Source organism: Boleophthalmus pectinirostris, unplaced genomic scaffold (genome assembly GCF_026225935.1).
Source record: "Boleophthalmus pectinirostris isolate CB_2022bp ecotype Guang Dong unplaced genomic scaffold, ASM2622593v1 HiC_scaffold_4, whole genome shotgun sequence".
Taxonomy (NCBI): Eukaryota; Metazoa; Chordata; class Actinopteri; order Gobiiformes; family Gobiidae; genus Boleophthalmus; species Boleophthalmus pectinirostris.
This window is the reverse complement of record NW_026571353.1, coordinates 41,400,734-41,422,018: the sequence shown is the minus strand read 5'-3', so window position 1 is coordinate 41,422,018 and position 21,285 is coordinate 41,400,734. Positions and strand designations below refer to the sequence as shown.

Below are 21,285 nucleotides of genomic sequence, written 5' to 3'. Positions count from 1 at the left end.
TGGTTAATTTGATATAAAGAGCCGGTGGGAGGTTTTTGTGCGACAGGGAGCCAATCAGAAGCAGAGCAGAGTTTGATTGAAGCGCCGTTTGGCCAATCAGCGCAGAGCACCGCCCCACGCCCGTGTCCCGCGCGCTCTGACTGGACGAAAGGCGCGGACCGTGGGTTTGGTTTCCTCTCCGTGGGTTTGGTTTTTACTCCGGACTGAGCCGTGTCCAGACGCACGCGGAGGCCCCGCTGACACCGCCCCGCGCGACTGTCCCCGTGAGTTAAACCGCGGGCGCACGGGCCTCGCGCGGACCGCGCCACGGGTGACGGACAGGCGCGTGGACCAACGGAGGGGCGCGAGGCGTGAGGGGCGCGCGGGGGGAAAGACCCGCATTAGAGGCGCGGTCACGGGAATGTGGTGCGCGCTCACGAGGCCAGGGCGCGGTCCGTGCGTGCGCCGCAGAGAAAGAGAAAGTTTGAGAAAGAAGAGAGAAGAGAGAGGGATGGAGGAGAAAGAGGAGAGAGAAGAGAGAGAAGAAAGAGGAGAGGGAGGAGAGGAGAAAAGGAGAGAGAAGAGAGGGAGGAGAGGAGAGGAAGAAAGAGAGGAGACAAGAGGAGAGAGAAAAGAGGAGAAGAGGAGAGATGGAGGATGGAGGGATGGAGGGATGACTCTTTGCACCGAGACACAAACCACTTTCTTTTGCTGCACTACGTCACTCACAAACTCCCGTCCAAGTATCTTGCCAAAGAGCACCACATCAGTTCACAGTGATCATAAAGAGTGTGGAGAGTTTCTCTGTGTTGAAGGAACCGTGTTGGTCCAAACTCAGGTTCTGATCCTCGACTCGTCCCTTCGGCCTCTTCTGGTCTGAGCAGGTTTGGGATGAAGTGCTGTGAAAAACTCTTTGTTTATTTTTACCAAAGTCACTGAGTGTCACACTGTCTACAGCAAATAACAAATGTTACTAAAACTAAACCTGTCACAAACTCACTCTGCTCTTAAAATCTGTGTATCATTCATTTTTCAAAATAAAAAAATGAAAAAAACCAACTGTTTTCTTCATTATTTGTCTCCAAAAACAAAATGAAAAAACAGATAACGGATAATGACTCTGGGACTAGACCAGGACTGGTCCCGGTCTAGTCCCAGTCTGGTTCCAGTCTCAGTCCTGGTTCAGTCTGTTTTTTTCCATTTTTCATTTAAACACAAAATCAAAAAACTGAAAAAAACAAATCATCTGTTTTTTCATTTTGGTTTTGGAGACAAATAATGAAGAAAATAGTTTTTTTTTTTCATTTTCTTATTTTTTGTTTTATTTTGAAAAACGAATGAACGATGATGGTGAAAATAATATAAAAAATTAAAACGTATTTAAAAATGGGGAAGAAAAAAAAGCCTTTAAAATTATGATTCGAGTTTGTAATAAATAACAAAAAATGAAGAAAGGAAATGACGATGGTGAAAATAATATTAGTTTAAGTACAGGGACACATTTATTATTTTTAAATGGGAAAGGGGAAAAAAAAGAAAAAGAAAAAAGGAAGAAAAAGAGAGATAAATAATTTGTTATGAATTGGCTGCAGTGTTTCAGGAGCCTAACGCTGTGTTTATGTTGCACCACCAGTGTTGGGAGGAACATGTTATAAAAGTCATGAATTACTGTAATGTTTGTTTTTTGCTGTAATGCAGAAATGTGGCGTTACAGCGGAAAACAAATTTATATTTTACTGAGTACAAATGTCAGTAACGCACGTTACAATACAGCTGGTCCCGGTCAAGAAGTAAACATCAAGGCCAAAAACTCAAGTTAATTCATCTGATATAAAAATGTATTGAACAGATACATATGTCTCTAGTTTATCAAACTGTTGACCTTTTTTCTGGACCATTTTTGGTTCTAAAGTTCCATCCGTTTTAAACAGACCATGTATGAAACATGGAACAAACATTATTTCCCAAATTTCAAAGACCTGAAAATCATGTAAATAAATGTTTGTATTTCATCATATCTTGTGTTATTCCATCTTTGAACTGTTGATGAAGGGACAGGATTTAAAAAAAAAGACTTTATTTAAAATGATACAAATTTGCTTGGAAGGACTGACATATTTTATAGAAATAGTTTCTTTCATTTTGAAGTAATATTAAAGTATTTGGAAGAAAAAAAAAAATGACAAAATGATGTAAAATCCTGCACCTTCTACTTGTTTGTACAATTTTTCCCTCCGTTACTTTTCCCTCCGTTACCATGAACTTTCTTAAAGTCAAAAAGTCAGAGGTTTTTCAACCTAATCTTGTACCATATGGTAGAAAACTATATGAAGCAAATATTCAAACCAGTTTGTTAAGGATATGGAAGTGAGAACCAAGAGTTATCACTGTTTGGATTTATTGACCAAAAAGTGCTGCATATTTCATTCCCTCCGTTACCAACATGAGTTTTTAAATTTTTTTTGTCTTGAACTTGAAAGAATCTCACAGGTTTAACTTGACCCTGTTGGAGTGTAACTCTTTCCTACATTCTGATACTTTACTTATTTCAATAGTTCCTCTAGTTTCTGAATAAGAGACATTTGAATGTCAAAAATCTGACCCTGTTTCCTCCGTTAACACTTGACTGGACCCAATTTTAACCTGGATTGAAGTGGTGGGTTTTAATTTTTTTCATACTAATTCGCTAAAATCACGGCGACATCAGCAGCGGTGAAATGTCGTTGTTCTGGTTCGGAGTGTCGGGCCGGAGGTGAGTCCGTGTGGACCGTCGGGTGACCGTGGGTGAAAGGAGCGGCGGAGAGCTCCACGCCGCACGAGGCCGAAATCACAGCTGACACCCGGTCAGGCTTTGTGGACACCGAGCTCCACGAACCTGGGGTTCACTCAGAGATGGTCCTAGATTCCAAGTCCTAGTCCAAGATTAGTCCTGGTTTAGTCCTGGTTTAGACCTGGTTTAGACCTGGTTTAGTCCTGGTTTAGACCTGGTTTAGTCCTGGTTTAGACCTGGTTTAGACCTGGTTTAGACCTGGTTTAGACCTGGTTTAGACCTGGTTTAGTCCTGGTTTAGACCTGGTTTAGTCCATATACGGCGTAAAAGTTCAGCATCTTCAGTTCTTTTGTTGAGAGTAAATTAAAGTAATGTAATAGTCGTATAATATTTTACATTTTAAACACAGTCATATTTTAATGTAACGAATCACTTTGAAATGACAGAAACACGTCATAAATAAAAACACATTTATAGTTTTAAAGTCACTCGCCCAACAGTGAGCACCGCATTACGTTTGTTTAATTTTGGGGGGAAATGGGGGATTTTTTTGTTGTTATTTTGTATTTTTTGTGGGTGTTGCTTTATGTTTTTGTCTTTTTTTTTAATGCCAATTATTGTAAATGTTAATCATTGTATTTTTTAAATGTTATATTCTGTTGTCCTTAATTTAAAAAAACAAAACAAAAAAAAACAAGCGTCTGGGTCTGAGTCGGTCCCGGACTGAAGGCTCGTCGTGTTTTGTACCTGAGATTTTTCTTCCTCCTCCTTTTTTATGAGCGTTTTCGTTTGGACAGCAGGGGGCAGTGTCGCAGCGTCATGTCACGTCATATAAACGACGTCAGAAATAATGTTGTTGTGAAATAAAGAGGTGTAATTGCGTGGGGTCTTTCCGAGTGTTTATTAAATTACAAAGGTTATTCTTATTGTTCATAATAATAATAATAATAATAATAATAATAATAATAATAGAGTCATTACGGAACATACAGAGAGCGGACACTTCTCCAACACAAAACTGCTTTTTTTTTTTACACAATGATCCACAGTTAAGTCGTCCACAAATGACCGCCGACAGAACCCTTAAAGCTGTCCGGAAAATTCACCAAAACCATCCAGGAATTTTCACATTATTTTCAAAAAGCAGGGGGCAGTTTGTTCAGTTCATCGTAAAACCTAAGAGTTTGTTCACGTGAAATATTTGCTTGTTGCTGTTCGGGGTTTGAGTCGAGAGAATCCGACCACAGACTGAACAAAGAAACAGATGGAGGAAGTTTGACGACTTAAGGGTGAGTAGAAATACCGAAATGTCAAAATATCGTATGTCGTTCGTTCATTTGTTTTTTAATATAAAACCAAAAAATAAGAAAATGAAAAATCAACACTTTTCTTCATTATTTGTCTCCAAAACCAAAATGAAAAAAAAAAAAAAAAAACAACAGATAATGATTCGTTTTTTTTCAGTTTTTCGATTATTCCCGTTTTACGTGACTTCTGAGACTGTGATGCCGGACTGAACCAGGACTGATCCTGGTCTGAGACCAGAGCAGGACTGAGACAAGACCGGGACCAGACCGGGAACAGACTGAGACTGAGATCAGAACTGAGACCGGGACCAGACCAAGACTGAGACCAGACCAGGACCACACCGGGACCAGACCGAGACTGAGACAAGACCGGGACCAGACTGGGACCAGACTGTGACTGAGATCAGAACTGAAACCGGGACCAGTCCGAGCCTCAGCTTCGCGCTCTGGCATCCTGGTCTGGTCCCGGACCTGGATCAGCCCTGGTTCAGTCCGTATGCAGTGCAAAAGTCCGACATCGCAGTCACGGGAAAAACTGAAAAAACAAATTATCTGTTTTTTCATTTTGGTTTTGGAGACAAATAATGAAGAAAACTGTTGTTTTTTCATTTTCTTATTTTTGGTTTTATATTGAAAAACGAATGAATGATACATGGATTGTTTAATCTGATGATTCAGTATCGATATCGCGGGCTGCTGTGTCGATATATCACCATGAGTATTTTTTGGTTTATTTTACTAAATTATTTTCTTACAGCTGTAGTTTTGTTGTTTGTTTAGTGGAATTAAACTCGTTTATGCGACACATTTGACATTTTCACTGTTTTGTTGGAGAGATCTGCGTGGGACAGAATATTTCGTCCCGCTCCTGCCCACACCCAGTGCCTCTGGTCAATTTCATTTTCCTCCAGCGATTAGATCAGGAATCAGAAAACACAAACGATTTGCAAAAACCCTGGAAGTGTGAGTTCAGGCTCCAGCCAATCAGAGAAGAGACAGACATTCTGTGTTGGAAACAATTCCCGAGATCAAGGATTTAAAGTCTGAACAAAGAGAATGTTTGGTGAATTTTATCAAGAGGAAAGACGTTATTGTTCTTTTTCCTGTGGGATTTGGAGCATTACAGACCAAACAGCAGCGATTGGTTAAACAAAAAAAGTCCCCGCCTACTGTCGAGCGAACGAATCCTAATGCTGTGAGGTCACACGGTTTACACCAAGTGACACCGGCTCATGAATCAGGATACAGTTTTGTCGCTTATTTAGTGGAATTAAAACTCGTTTATGCGACACATTTGACATTTTCACTGTTTTGTCGTAGAGCTCTGATCGGGACAGAATATTTAGCCCTGTAATTAGAATTTGTCATTTTCATTCCCGCTCCCGCCCACATCTGCGATATTTTGTCCCGTTTTCACCCACAAATCCCGCGAGATGGGAATGTTCGCTAGCCTGATTCATCAGCTGGTTTCACTTTGTTTCTCTTGGTAGAAACCGTGTGACCTCGCAGCATTAGGATTCGTTCGCTCAACGGTAGGCAGGTACTTTTTTTATTTAACCAATCACTGCTGTTTGGTCGTGACGTTTGGAAGAAGAACAATAACGTCTTTCCTCTTGATAAAATTCACCAAACATTCTCTTTGTTCCGGCTTTAAATCCTCGATCTCAGGAATCGTTGACAGCACAGAATGTCTGTCTCTTCACAGATTGGTCGATGCGCCGTCTACAACTTCCAGGGTTCTAGTAAACCGTCTAGTGTTTTCTGATTCCTGATCTAGAGCTGGAGAGAAATGAAACTGAGCGGAGGCACTAGGTGGCACCAGACTGGGTAAATGTTCACTTTCTTAAACTCTAAACACGGAGAAGAGGAAAGGAAATGTCTAAAATGTGCCTGAGATTAGAGCATGTCCGCAAGTTAATCTGCTCAAAATGTTTTTATTAATGCCAAATAAAATATTCTGTATATTGTATATTTTACTTTACACTGATTTAGTTTGTGGGACTGCAGTTTATCACCCCACCCGCTCGCTAAAGTCCCGCTCCTGCCTGCGCCGTAATGAGCTTTCAAAATGTGTCCCTCTCCGCTCTGTTTTGCGTCGATTACGCAGGTGCAAGGCTCTAATTTAATGATTAAAATGTTTGTGTTTCATATGAACTTTGCACAAGAAGTGATTTAACAAAAACTTTTAGTATCACAGACATGACTTAGACTTTATTTTTATTGAACCGTATCGAATCGAAAGCTCACTGTCTCGAGGTCTGTATCGTATCGGCAACTTATGAATGATCCCAGCCCGAGTGACGACACACTTCGGCTCCAGTCAAATGAAGTTCAGCGAGGCCGTGAGTTAAAGGAGCGAATCCAGAGCTGAATTCCACGTTTCATAGCAACAAAAAGAGCCAGTCCGGAGCGAGGGTGTTCATAGTAACGCTCCTTCACGCTGGTTTAGCAGGAAATAGATCAAACCTGTTGTTAACGCTGCGTTTTATTGCGCTCGGGAATCACGGAAAACCGACCTCCACCTCGAGAACGTGCAATGGAACGGCCGACCAAATCACGGTTCCGAAAACACAAACTCGGGCGGGTTCGGTTGGATTTACGTCACAGCAAAAACGTCGACGCACAGAGTAAATGAGGAGAATCATCTTCACGTCATTTTGTTTTGTTAAGTTGTGTTTGTGTAGAGAAAGTGTCTTCTAAAAACTTTGTAGTGACGTTTAGATTTTCTTTCACGTCGTTTGACTTTAACACAAGTTTTTTTCTAATGTGACATCTCGATTTAGGGACAAAACAGCAAAATATAAAAATAAAACTCACGCAGAGCGGGTTAATACGAACATTTTAAGACCAAAAAATGAAGAAACAGCAGCAGTTACAGAGAAAAGGGTGACGGTTTTTGAATAGAAAGTGAATTGGAGCCAGAGCCGATGGAGCCGGAAGCGTGTCCATGCTCACTTCCTGTATTTATGTCCGTTTTTAAACACAGTCTGCGGTCGTTCCCGAGACGGGGACACGGGAAAACCACACAGTAACGCCCACACACACTCAGGCCGGCAGTTCGTTTACAAAATATTTTTCTGAATTAAACAAACTGCCCCGTTTCCCTCCGAGTTTTCGCTTTTTCCTCGTGTTAAAAACGTTTGAGTCCAAAACGGTAAAAATCTGCTTCTTTTCAGTTAAAGTGAAGGACACGGCTCTACACAAATGTACAGTCGGATAAAAATACAAGATCAAAACGCACAGTTCGTCACACGTTTAAGATTTAAAACCGTCTTTTTTTTTAACGAGTCCGTTTAAAAGAACAAATACATACAGAGAGTTCGTATTTTTACAACAGCGCCTCCTCTCATTGGTCAGTTCGTGTCAAATGGAGGCAGGCGATTGGTCGGTTTCAGCCCGGTGGTGGAGTCGTCGTGGAGACCCGTCGCCGGGCAGAAGAAGCTTATCGGTGCGGCGTCGGAGCGAGGGGCTGCGGTCGGCGGCGGCGGGGGGGGGGGGTCGACGGGGGGTTGATCGGAGCACCGTGATTGGTCAGTTGTTCTCGAAGAGGGACAGCAGGTCGTCGTTGTTGTTGCTGGGCAGATCCGGCGGGCCCAGGTACGACAGCAGCTCGTCGGGGTTCGTGAGCTCCGGCAGCAGCTGCGGGGGGAGAAAAGAGCGTTAGTTTGAAGAGAGCGGCGGCGGTTTGAGGGCGAGAAACACGACCACGCCGCGCCGGATCGGATATCGCTCTGAAAATATCGGTTAAGTCGATATTAAATGTATTAAAACTATTCACTGGGTCGTAGTCAGACCAGAAAAGTCTCCTCCGTAAAGTCGCAAACCTGCACAAAAACTACGTCAGTCGTTTGTAGGGATGTAACAATAACCAAAATATCGTGATATCGTATCGTCAAAAGTATCATGGGGCTGTCACATTATATCGAATCACAAGTTTTTTTGCTTAAATTCATGGTTTCATAGAAGTAACAGTTTATAAACATCAAGAACTACATTTCCCATGATTCATTTCAGCGCAGACGACATAAAGAAATATGTTTTTGACTTAATTCACACCAAATCTTGTCAAGGGTTTTTTAAAAGCAAAAAAAGAGTCCTGTCTATAATTATATCAGCCAAATATATATATATATATATATATATATATATATATATATATATATATATATATATATATATATATATATATATTATATCTGCAAAACATCAAAATAAATATCGTACGGTGAGATGAATATCGTGATAATATCGTACAGAGAGATTTGGATATTAGGAGTGTGCAGAAATACTGATATATCGTATCGTTTAATGTGATGATCCAGTATCGATATCCTGGGCTGCTGTATTGATATATTGCCAAGAGTATTTTTTTTTTGGGGTTTATTTTACTACAGCTATAGTTTTGTTGCTTGTGGAGTGAAAGGAAACTCATTTATGCGACACATTTGACATTTTCACTGTTTTGATGATTAAAATGTTTGTGTTTCATATGAACTTTGCACAAGGTTTAACAAAAACTTTTAGTGTCACAGCCATGACTTAAGACTTTATTTTTTATTGGACCGTATCGAACTGATTTGAAATATCTCATATTGAATTATATCGAATCGTAAGCTCACTATATCACGATATGTATCGTATCTGCAAATTCTGAATGATACCCAGCCCTATTGGATATCGTTACATTCCTACTCATTTGTGCTGTAAAAAGTTTAGTTTGTGCTGCTTTAGTTTTGGAAATATTAACGATTTTTTTACAGGTCAAATTGGGGTCAGCAGCCTCCAGGAAACTTCAAAATGAAATAAAACATCACTAACAATCTAAACATCGTTTGTGCTGCAAAAAGTTTGGTTTGTGTGATTCTGGTTTTTAAGATATGAACAGTTTTATTTTGGGTCGTGACGTCGTCCAGCTCCTCAAAATGTTACACAGAGTCAAAACAGCAGAAAATTAAACCAGACGTTTGTGTTTGGTTTGTGCTGTGACAATTTTAATTTGTGCAAGTTTATTTTTTAAAATCTTAATTATTTTTGTGGAAATTATATGAGGTAATTTCCACTCAGTTGACGGCAGCGGCTTTAACAAAACTCAGCTGAGCAGCACAAAACAGCACAAACCAAACACAAACATTTGGTTTAATTTTCTGCTGTGTTGAGGCTGTTTCACATTTTGAGGATCTGGACGACGTCACGGCTGAAAATAAAACTGTTAACATCTTCAGAACCAGAATCACACAAACGAAACACAAACGCTTGATTCTGTTTTGTGTCGTTTTATTTCTTGTTGAAGTTTCCTGGAGGCTACAATTTGACCCATAAAAGAATCAGTAATATTTCCAAAACTGAAGCAGAACAAATTAAACTTTTTTGCAACAGTTTTGTCTTTTTAAATTGTTGTTTAAAGGAAATAAAAGCTGTTTTGAATCACTATCGATAATGTGAAGATGGAGACGCCCCCATCGAACGCAAATGACACAAAAACTGTGTCAAGCTTTTGTGCTTCGTTTGTTTTAATATTTTACTTTTTGCGTTAATATTTTTAAAGTTATTATTTACTTATTTCGCCGATTACATTATGTCATAAGTAAATTTGACCTATAAATGAATCGTTAATATCTAAAATTTTTTGCATTAGAAAATGGCACAAACGATTGATGAGTTTTGTGTAGGTTTGTGTTTGATGAGCGCCGACTTCCCAAAGGTACGGAAGCCGAGAGGGTCACAACAAACGCAAACGCCGCAACAAATACAAATGCCACAACACAACAAAAAGCCACAACACACCAAAAAAAGCCACAACGGAAATGACCGCGGGACTCGATTTTAATGCAAACGCCGCAACAAATACAAACGAGACAACACAAACGCAAATGCCACAACACATTAAAAAGCCACAACGGAAGTGACCGCGGGATTGTATTTTCCGAAGGACCGATCAAGCGGCAAGTGAAGAAGAAGAACTACAACGTGAAATGTAAAGGAGTGGAGAAGTTGGAAACGTAAGTAAAAGTAATTTATTGTTTTATCATTATTCGTTTCACATTGTAGTTCTTCTTCTTCACTTCCCGCTTGATCGGTCCGTCGGAAAATAGAGTCCCGCGGTCACTTCTGTTGTGGCTTTTTAATGTGTTGTGGCATTTGCATTTGTGTTGTGGCATTTGCGTTTGTGTTGTGGCTTTTTAATATGTTGCAGTATTTGTGTTTGTGTTGCAGCTTTTTAATGTGTTGTGGCTTTTCAATGTGTTGTGGCTTTTGAATGTGTTACGGCATTTGTGTTTGAGTTGTGGCATTTGTATTTGTTGCAGCGTTTGCGTTTGTTGTGATCCCCCTCGGCTTCCGTACAAAGGTGATGAGACAGATAAATAATAAAGAGTTACACAAAACAAAAACATGTGACTGAAAAACACAACTCCAGGTCTGTTTTCAAGGAGGAACATTCTAATAAAAGAGTCTATTTTGTGTGATACAGGAGCTTTAAACTGATCTGAAGCTCTGAGGAGTCTCCACACAAACACAAACTTTTATATTTTTACTCTTTATTTTTATATTTATTGTGACGTTTGACTCTTTGTGGATTAATAAAGTTTGTTTGAGTTTGAGTCTAAACTGAAGATTAAAAACATAAACATGAGGGAAATAAAAACTGCTCACATCCAGAGACGGTTCTGGGACGTCCCCTCCGAGCCCGAACGCTCCGTCGCCGTGGAGACGGTTCTGCCCCGCCCTCTGCATCATGGGCCCGCCCCCCTGAGAGCCGTTACTGTGGAGACCAGGCTGCTGAGGCACAGGTGCACCATGGGAAGTGGAGTCCAACCGACCAGACATCTGACGAACAGGAAGAGAGGTTTAGACCGGGATTGGACCGAGTTTAGACCGGGTTTGGACCGAGTTTGGACTGAGTTTTGGACTGGGTTTGGACCGGGTGTAAATCCGGATTTAGACGGGGTTTATGTCCGCGTTTAAGTCCACGTTTTCATCAGGTTTACATCCAGGTTTAGACCGGGTTTAAGTCCGGGTTTAGATCATCTTTAGACCAGATTTAGACCAGGTTAAACCAGGTTTAAGTCCGAGTTTAAGTCTGCGGTAATATCCACGTTTAAGTCCGCGTTTAAGTCCGGGTTTAGACCAGGTATAGGGTCGGGATTAAGTCTGGATTTAAATCCAGATTAAAATATGGGTTTAGGTCCGGGTTTAGTGCTCATTGGTCCATCCTGGGTCCAGTCTTGCGTCTAGTAGTGGGTCCAGTCCCCGGTCCAATCCCCGGTCTGATCCCCGGTCCAGTCCTCGGTCCAGTCCTCGGTCCAGTCCTCGGTCCAGTCCTCGGTCCAGTCCTCGGTCCAGTCCCCGGTCTGATCCCCGGTCCAGTCCTCGGTCCAGTCCTCGGTCCAGTCCCCCCTCCCCGGTCTGATCCCCGGTCCAGTCCGGTCCAGTCCTCGTCCAGTCCTCGGTCCAGTCCTCGGTCCGATCCCCGGTCCAGTCCTCGGTCCAGTCCTCGGTCCAGTCCTCGGTCCAATCCCCGGTCTGATCCCCGGTCCAGTCCTCGGTCCAGTCCTCGGTCCAGTCCTCGGTCCAGTCCTCGGTCCAGTCCTCGGTCTGATCCAGTTGTGGGTCTAGTCTTGGGTCCAGTTGTGCGGACAAATGTGGGTCTAGTCCTGAATCTAGTTGTGGGTCTGGGTCCTGGTCTGGGTCCTGGTCTGGTTCTCACCTGTATCTGTGGGTTCAGTTCGGTCTGGTAGGACGGGGGGGGGGAGGTCCTGGTCTGGTCCTGGTCCGGGTCCTGGTTCTGGTCCTAGTCTTGGTCCTGGTCTGGTTCTCACCTGTATCTGTGGGTTCAGTTCGGTCTGGTAGGACAGGGGGGGAGGTCCTGGGGTCCCGGGTCCGGAGCTGTACTCAGGAAATCCTGGTCCGGACTGTGGTCCCGGAGTGGAGCCGGGTCCAGATCCAGGACCAGGACCTGGGGTCGGGTAGGACGGAGCTGAAGAGACAAGAGACATTTATTTTACTCAGTGATAAAAGTGTCAGTGTAAAGGACTGAAGCTGCGTCAGATGCCCTCCCGTCCTCTTCTGGAAGTTTAATTTACATCATTTTTTTTAAATAGATTTTTAAAAACGTCAAATATTAAGAGTTTAAAAACACGGTGGAGAGGCTCTCATGATTTCGAGTGCAGTTCTAAACAGGAAATGATCCAAAGGACAGAAAAGTGGGTCAAAACTGAAACTAAAGCAACTGTTCAAACACCACAGTTTGAGAAACACTGGTATAAAGTTAATGGAATAAAATTAAACTAAAATATCTTTACATAACAAACAATACAGGAAATAAAATACAAGAAATGAGAGCAACTGGCAAAGACAAAATGTAAACAAATAAAATCAGGGGAGTAATATTTATAGTAGAACAGAAAACAACTTAAAGTTACAGTGTGTTCCACTTCAGAGACCGACTAATTTTGTTACTTTGATTTAAGTTCAGTTTGATGCAGGATATTGTCAGTATTTAATGGCCAAATTGTATAATTTCTCAGTTTTTTTATTAGTTAATGTCTTAATAGTTGTGAAATATTGCAGTGGTTTGTTTTGGAAATGGTTCAGATTTTACTGTTTGCTCATTTTGTTTTGTGAATATGAAATTTTCCCAACATAATGAGAGTCTGCAGTAGTGTCCCGCGGTATCAAAAAGTATCAACAGTATCAGTTTCATTAACATCATTAAACAAATCTGCAACACATAAGGGACTAAAATAATATTATAATTTATTGATCCCTACATTTGTTTACTTAGCACAAATGAATATGTGGTTGTATTTTCAGTTTAATTCTGTCACGATTTTAAACTAATAGTGTTTATAATGTTTCTTTTAACTGTGTGGGGAGACGACGCTTGATTAGTTTCGTTCCATTTTCACGTGACGCTCATAAGAGACCAAGACAAGACAACAAGTCCAGCCGCAAGAGAGATAGTCCCAAAAAAAAAAAAACTAGTACTTCGACAATTTGGCTTCAGGACACATTTGTTTATGTTTTACACAAACAAAACTTAAAAGCACATGACTCATTTACATAAACTAATGTCTCTGATAAAAACAGCTCTTTCCTTTTGCGCTGATGTGTCAAATTCTGTCAGACTAAAGGACATGACTCAGTGGAATATGAGTGTTCTCTCTGTGACAGAGGGGTGTTCTGCTGATGGTGAGTCTGTTCTGTGTTTCTGTCGTGTTGTAGATGTGAAACTTCTCAGATTCAGAGACTTCTTAGTTCACCAAAGTCATACTAAAACATTTTGGTGACACTGTATACCCTGATAAAATCCTGTGAATGTTTAACTGTATCATAATCTGGATATGGCCCAACCCTAGTGAGCTCCAACAGGGAAAGATCTTGAGGAGCTGTGAAGGTGACAGAGAAAGTCTCTTCTTTCCTTGAACACTGGGGTAAAGTGACAGAACAGTGCCTGGTGAGGGTCTCTCACCTGGCGTGCTGTAGTCCGGCGTGTTGCTGCCCCCTGGGGTGAGGCCGGGGAACGGCATGGGCGAGGAGGCGGAGGGGGCGGGGCCTATGGAGGAGGGGGCGGGGCCGAGAGAGGCGATCATCTCCATGACACTGGGCAGAACCATGTGACTGGGGCTGAGGGTCCGACAGCGTTTGAGCTGCGGCCCGTCGCACTCCTCCTTCACGTGAACGTCGGGCTTCACCGGGACCGGACGCCAACTACACACCGGGTCTATGCTGATCTCCTCGTACTCCGAACTACACAGGACGCAAGGACACAAGGACACACGGAGAGGTTAGAACTACACAGGACGCAAGGACACAAGGACACACGGAGAGGTTAGAACTACACAGGACACAAGGACACACGGAGAGGTTAGAACTACACAGGAACAAAGGACACACCGAGAGGTTAGAACTACAGAGGACAGGACACAAGGACACACGGAGAGTTTAGAACTACACAGGACACAAGGACACACGGAGAGGTTAGAACTACACAGGACACAAGGACACACGGAGAGGTTAGAACTACACAGGACACAAGGACACACGGAGGTTAGAAACTACACAGGACACAAGGACACACGGAGAGGTTAGAACTACACAGGACACAAGGACACACCGAGAGGTTAGAACTACACAGGACGCAAGGACACACGGAGAGATTAGAACTACACAGGACACAAGGACACACGGAGAGGTTAGAACTACACAGGACGCAAGGACACAAGGACACACGGAGAGATTAGAACTACACAGGACACAAGGACACACGGAGAGGTTAGAACTACACAGGACACAAGGACACACCGAGAGGTTAGAACTACACAGGACACAAGGACACACCGAGAGGTTAGAACTACAGAGGACACAAGGACACACCGAGAGGTTAGAACTACAGAGGACACAAGGACACATGGAGAGGTTAGAACTACAGAGGACACAAGGACACACGGAGAGGTTAGAACTACAGAGGACACAAGGACACATGGAGAGGTTAGAACTACAGAGGACACAAGGACACACCGAGAGGTTAGAACTACAGAGGACACAAGGACACACCGAGAGGTTAGAACTACACAGGACACAAGGACACACCGAGAGGTTAGAACTACACAGGACACAAGGACACACCGAGAGGTTAGAACTACACAGGACACAAGGACACACCGAGAGGTTAGAACTACAGAGGACACATGGACACACCGAGAGGTTAGAACTACAGAGGACACAAGGACACACCGAGAGGTTAGAACTACACAGGACACAAGGACACACCGAGAGGTTAGAACTACACAGGACACAAGGACACACCAGAGGTAGAACTACACAGGACACAAGGACACACCGAGAGGTTAGAACTACACAGGACACAAGGACACACAGAGAGGTTAGAACTACACAGGACACAAGGACACATGGAGAGGTTAGAACTACACAGGACACAAGGACACATGGAGAGGTTAGAAACTACACAGAACAAGGACACATGGAGAGGTTAGAACTACACAGGACACAAGGACACACCGAGAGGTTAAAACTATACAGGACACAAGGACACACAGAAAGGTTATAGAACTACACAGGAAGCAAAGACACAAGGACACATGGAGAGGTTAGAACTACAGAGGACACAAGGACACACCGAGAGGTTAGAACTACAGAGGACACAAGGACACAGTTCAGGGTCAGGGTGGGAGACTCACTTCTGGACGTAGATGAGGATGGCGAGCATGTACTGGTCCACCTCCAGACCCTCCAGCAGAGCCGTTTTACTGCACAACACAGGACACAGGGACGGTCAGTGCTCAGCAAAGAGAGTCAGTAATTCAGTAATAGTGGAAGTAGCAATAATAGTAGTAGTATTGTAGTATTGTAGTATTAGAGTAGTAATACTCACTTGCAGACAGGACACCTCCAGGTCCCTCTCTCACAGTTCAGCTGAAGGTACGACTCCAGGTCAAAGCACTGAGAAAAAACAGGAACAGAAAATATTTTAGTCCCGGTTCAGTGCTTGGTCCAGTCCTTGGTCCAGTCCCGGTCTCACCTGTATATGCCGACGGTCGTGCCCTCGGGGTGGGTTTGGTTCAGTCCTGGTTCAGTCTTGGTCCAGTCTTGGTCCAGTCTTGGTCCAGTCTTGGTCCAGTCTTGGTCCAGTCTTGGTCCAGTCCTTGGTCCAGTCCTTGGTCCAGTCCTTGGTCCAGTCCTTGGTCCAGTCCCCGTCTCACCTGTATATGCCGACAGTCGTGCCCTCGGGCTGGCAGCTGGATTCGTCTGAAGGTGATGGGGCATTTGAGGGACACTCTGATCGCCGTCTGCTCCACGCCGTCCTCTCCGTTCAGCCCGGCCGTCCCCGCCACCGACCCCGCGCTGAAGTTACGCTTTACTGAAAAACAAAAATAAAAACATACAAATTTAAAGAACCTGAACCTGCGATTTTCCCCACGTATCTGAGCAAAATCTTATTGTAGTTTAGACTCTTCAAACATGTTCTGAAATACGTGGGATTCGTAGAAGAGTTTAAAGTTCAGATTTCAGTCTCATCAGCGTTAACTTTAGTCTTACTCTTGGTGACGCAGTGCTCGGCCGGCAGCAGCCTCTTCTTCATCAGCCCCTGGAGCACCGAGCGAACTGAAGGTCTGTGCACCAACTGAAGCACGAACAGGTGAGACTGTGAAGACAGGAGAGGGTTAGACCAGGACTGAACCAGGACTAAACTAGGACTAAAACAGGACTAATCTAGGCCAAGGACCCAAACAAGACCTACACCAGGACTACACCAGGGATTAAATCAGGGACTAAACCAGGGCTAAACCAGGCACTGAATTAGGACTGAACCAGGACTAAATCAGGAATAAACCTGGACTAATCTAGGCACTGAATTAGGACTAAACCGGGACTAAACCAGGACTAAACCAAGACAAAACAAGACTTAAACAAGACCTACACCAGGACTACACCAGGGATTAAATCAGGACTAAACCAGGCACTGAATTAGGACTAAACCAGGACTAATCAAGGCACTGAATTAGGAGTAAACCAGGACTAAACCAGGACCAAACCAAGACTAAACAAGTCTTAAACAAGACCTAAACCAGGACTACACCATGGATTAAATCAAGGACTAAACCAGGACTAAACCAGGACTAAACCAAGACTAAACCAAGACTAAACAAGATTTAAACAAGACCTAAACCAGGACTAAACAAGACCTAATCCAGGGATTAAATCAGGGATTAAATCAGGGACTAAACTAGAGCTAAACCAGGAATGAACCAAGATTAAACCAGGTCTGGACCAGGTCTGGACCAGGTCTGGACCAGGTCTGGACCAGGCTGTGGGACTCACGCAGCAGCAGGCCGTCACAGTGATCTGGATGGTGTTGCGTCCGGGCTGACACACTTGTTTCAGGTACAGAGGTTTGTGCGACGTTTTGTTGTCCCCGCGCTCGATGGTGAGAGGCGTGGCGTTCACACTCACCTAAACACGCACAAAAACACACACAAAACACACACAAAAACACACACAAAAACACAACTTAAAATTAAAAATAATGAATAAAAATTGTGCCCCAGCCATAGAATCTTTCACATCAGACTAAAAATGGGACAATACTGAAAATTTGTGTTATAAATACAAAATTTGGTGCCAATTACGTGAGCTTTAAGTCGTTTTCTAATGTTCCCTTTAATGTTGTGTGTTAATTAAACATGTGTGAACGAAACAAAATACAACTCCAGGTCTGTTTGTGATGAGAAAAATATCTTAACATGGGCCTTTTAAAAAAATAACTGTACTTTGTTATATGTGAAAAAACAATAGAGAATGAACAACCTTATGTCTGTGTGTGTTTAGGAACAACATTTTAAAAGAGACATGAGACAAAATGACTCAGTCTCAAGAGCCAGGACAATAATAATAATAAAACAGATTTCAGTTTGTGCAGTGTGAGTCTCACCTGCACAGACGCGGGCCAGTTCGTGTTCATCTGTCTGTCCTCGTGGTGGTAACATTTGAACTGCAGCTCCAAGTCCGGCCTGAGGACACACAAACGGGTTTTAGGGATTTTTCATTGAAAGCCACAGTTCAGTTTGTAACGTCACCCGCATGACTCTACAGAAAGAGAAAGTTAAACCCACACTCTCTGGAGATTAGTTTTAAGCCGTCCTTGTGTTTGGAGCCATGGGAACGAGCAGGAGGAGGAGTCTGGTCCTGATCCTGAGTTGGTCTGGTCCTGTTTTGATCCAGGACTCGAGGGCATGAGCTGGTGCTGGTGGTAGGACTGGTCTGACCTCTGCCCCACACTTGAATGTGACAGTTAGGACGGGCCTGCGGGTACAACTGGGGCACGGGGCAGACTTAAGCCTCTGTGTGCTACGCCCAGGACTAACGGCTGCGCCTGTGCAGAGCAGCTCCAGGACGACATGAGAAACAAGTGGGCAGCGGGTGGCAAACAGTGAGTGCCCCGGGGTTAGAGCCGTGTGTGCTCACCGCTCTGCCCACTGCTCTGACTGGCTCTTTGACTTTGAGCTTGAATTTCCAATTATACTTAGTCCATTTCTTCATACAATCTATGGTTTGAAACAACTTAAGACCAGCTCAGCACTCAGATCCAGGTTCAGATCCAGGTTCAGATCCAGGTTCAGATCCAGGTTCAGATCCAGGTTCAGATCCAATTTTGTTGTGTTTGTGCAGATGTGCAGCTTCCATCTTTTTTTAGGAGCAGAAAAACCATTACATGACTCTGTAGGACGCGACTCTGTGGGACGCGGCGCTGTAGGGACGCGGCGCTGTGGGACGCGGCGCTGTGGGACGCGGCGCTGTGGGACGCGGCTCTGTAGGACGCGGCGCTGTAGGACGCGGCGCTGTAGGACGCGGCGCTGTAGGACGCGGCGCTGTAGGACGCGGCTCTGTAGTACACAGTTTGTAGTACAGGCGTTTACCTCATGATGAGCGTTTTGTACACAGACTCTCGTAGTTGGAACACGTGGTTGGACACGGCGAGGTTGTGCTCCAGTCTGAACGGCTCCAGCACCACACCGTCCCGCACAGGAAACGTGAGCCGCAGGTCGTCACTCGGGTTTCCTGAACAAACAACACACGTCATACTGTTATATATGGACAGTGGCAGACAGGAGCAGACGGGGGCAGACAGGGACAGACAGGGACAGACGGGGACAGACGGGGAGACGGGGACAGACGGGGGCAGACGGGACAGACGGGGCAGACGGGGGACAGACGGGGACAGACGGGGACAGACGGGGACAGACGGGGACAGACGGGGACAGACGGGGGCAGACGGGGGCAGACGGGGGCAGACGGGGGCAGACGGGGACAGACGGGAGTTACCGGTGTTGGGGGGAGGGGGCAGCGTCGCCATGTTGGGTTTGACGTCCGGCAGGAAGGAGGGGGGCGTGGGCTTGACGTCGGTGTTGCCAGGCGACATGTAGGGCGGCGCCATGGAGCTGTTGCCGGGGGTGATGGGCGGAGTCGGGTTACCGGGAAGCGGGGAGCTGGGGTAACCGGGCAACCCTCGACCGGGCTGTAAACAAACAGGTACGTGTTAATATGATCCAATTCATGACAGTCTACGATCTCAAAAATAAAAAAGGACACTCAATTTAAACTTTTTTAACTGAAGAATATCTATTTTTCTTTTATAAAGAAGCATTTTATGGAGCTAAATTATTGTTTATTGATTGTGGGAAAGATGGACTGGTGTGGGTAATGTTGTGTTTTAGTTTTTCCTCAAGTGAAGCAGAAAAGAAGGAGCCACTGTCTGTGTGAATGTTCATGTAGAAAGAGAGCGGACATTTTACTTTTAATGTTCTGAAAATTCTACATTCACCGAAATTATCATATTAACAAATTTCAGTTTTGTTTTTGATGCTTTGAGTCTCCCCTCCCTTTGCTCCCCATGTTAAGTCACTCCCCCTTCAGAGCACTATCCCAACACACTCATTGTGCGTCCTTCTGATAAAACTCCTGCACATCACATCAGGTTTGTCCAGTTGTTGTGTACGGTTTTATTTTATGTTTTTGTGTATTTATGGAGTTGTCGTGTGGGAGCAAAGGATTGTGGGCGGAGCCTCGTACTGATAACTGTAAGGAGGGATCCCTCCTTAGAGAGATCTCTAGATTATAAAGTTGAAATCTCCAAAAAAAAAAAGTCTATTCAGCATAATACCCACACTTTAAGTTATTGTCTGCTTCTCAATATAAATCTATAAAACCAAAGTACAGGTCGGATCTGTGGAGAGGCTCACTTTAATATCACAGAACATTTGATGACAATGTACAGGGCAGCAGAATTATAAAATAAACTCAAATTAAATCAGAACTGCGTTTTGTGTTTGACGTTTTTTTAGATCCGGATTCAGTTCAGATTTTAAACCCAGGAGAAGACTGAAGTCGTTGTCGTTTCCTGCTGAGGACGTTGTACCTAAACGTCTGGACAGCGAGCGTCTTACCCCTGAGGACTGGTTAAACTGGCTGTAGACTCCTCCAGCGCCCCCTGCTGACAGAGAGTTCAGCGCGGCTCCCTGTCCGTTAAACTGCTCCTGCTGGAAAACACAACCACGTTATAAACTGTATTTGTTATATTCAACCAAAACTGTGGTCCAGAGCAGGAAAAACTCAGATGGCCGATGTCCAAAAGCTTTTTTTATTTTCAAATAATGTTTCGTCAAAAAAAGCCTTCGTCAGATTGTAGTGTGCTGTGTGATTTTCATTTTTATTTAGCGTCTGTAGGAACTTACGCTGTTTCATTTAATATTCACCCAAAACAAGATATTAACTTGTTTTATAAGTTTTGCTTTTTTTTTTTTTTGGACGTACTGAGCCTCCCCTCCCTTTGCTCTCCGCTCCAAGTCACTCCCCCTTCAGAGCGCTATCACAACACAATGAAGCGTGCATCCCACTAAAGCCGGGCGTACACTCTGAGATTTTTGGCCCATTTTGAGCCGATTTTCCCTCATGTGACTGTGTTTGGGATCAAGTTTTGTCTTAATCGTTTGTCGTGCTTTGTGTCATAAACATGGGGTAACAGAAACGATAAATCCCTCACGACCACCTCCTGATCGGCAATCGTACGTTGCAAAAAAATCAAACCTGTCTGAATCCCGTCGCCTCTCGTGAGGGTTTTGCTCTGTTGAAGTTATTCGTTCAGTGTGAGAACATGAATCATGAGCTGTGAACTTTTAAACCCTGAGATTTGGTCGTACGGTTTGAGTGAAACCATTGAAAATATCACAGTGTACGTCTGGCTTCATAAAACCCCGCACATCTCATCAGGTTTGTCAAGTGGCTGTGCACAGTTTTGGATCATGTTTTTGTGTATTTATATATTATGGAGAATTGTGAAGCGTGAGGATGGGGCCTGGGAGAGATCGCTAGATTACTCAAACACACATGGATGACTCTAAATCCTCTTCAGACGACAGTGACGCAAACAGTGTACCTTATAAAACTGTGAGGTGGGTCCCGGCGCCTGGTACTGAGGGAGACCCATTTTATGAGTCTGATACGAGGGGGAGGAGCCTGAGCGCTGAGGGGCGGGGCCAGGACCACCTGCACCTGCACAGAGACACAGACAGAGAGACAGAGAGAGAAGGTTACAATCATCTGATGTGGACAAATCAGGTCTAAGCTGGTAATAAAAATAATAAAGTAATAAAGTTATAAAAAGGACATTACTGTTAGTTCAATAAATCATAGTTTCTATTATCTGCATGAAAC

The 21,285-nt window shown here is 43.8% G+C and overlaps 1 protein-coding gene across 1 annotated transcript in view; it reads right to left on the bottom strand.

The window, feature by feature from the left end:
* Positions 1 to 3,139: 3,139 nt before the first annotated feature.
* LOC110172532 (zinc finger MIZ domain-containing protein 2-like) overlaps positions 3,140 to 21,285 on the bottom strand; it is a 31,789-nt gene continuing 13,643 nt past the window's right edge. The window contains exons 8-21 of the mRNA XM_055161877.1: positions 21,008 to 21,123; positions 20,019 to 20,111; positions 18,898 to 19,090; positions 18,492 to 18,633; positions 17,507 to 17,585; positions 16,897 to 17,028; positions 16,114 to 16,219; positions 15,777 to 15,934; positions 15,449 to 15,516; positions 15,255 to 15,323; positions 13,526 to 13,803; positions 11,874 to 12,031; positions 10,708 to 10,881; positions 3,140 to 7,695 (exon numbers count right to left, since the gene is read on the bottom strand). Of these exons, the coding sequence (XP_055017852.1) occupies positions 7,588 to 7,695; positions 10,708 to 10,881; positions 11,874 to 12,031; positions 13,526 to 13,803; positions 15,255 to 15,323; positions 15,449 to 15,516; positions 15,777 to 15,934; positions 16,114 to 16,219; positions 16,897 to 17,028; positions 17,507 to 17,585; positions 18,492 to 18,633; positions 18,898 to 19,090; positions 20,019 to 20,111; positions 21,008 to 21,123 (1,874 nt within the window). The 3' untranslated portion in view covers positions 3,140 to 7,587. The remainder of the gene's footprint in view (positions 7,696 to 10,707; positions 10,882 to 11,873; positions 12,032 to 13,525; positions 13,804 to 15,254; positions 15,324 to 15,448; positions 15,517 to 15,776; positions 15,935 to 16,113; positions 16,220 to 16,896; positions 17,029 to 17,506; positions 17,586 to 18,491; positions 18,634 to 18,897; positions 19,091 to 20,018; positions 20,112 to 21,007; positions 21,124 to 21,285) is intronic.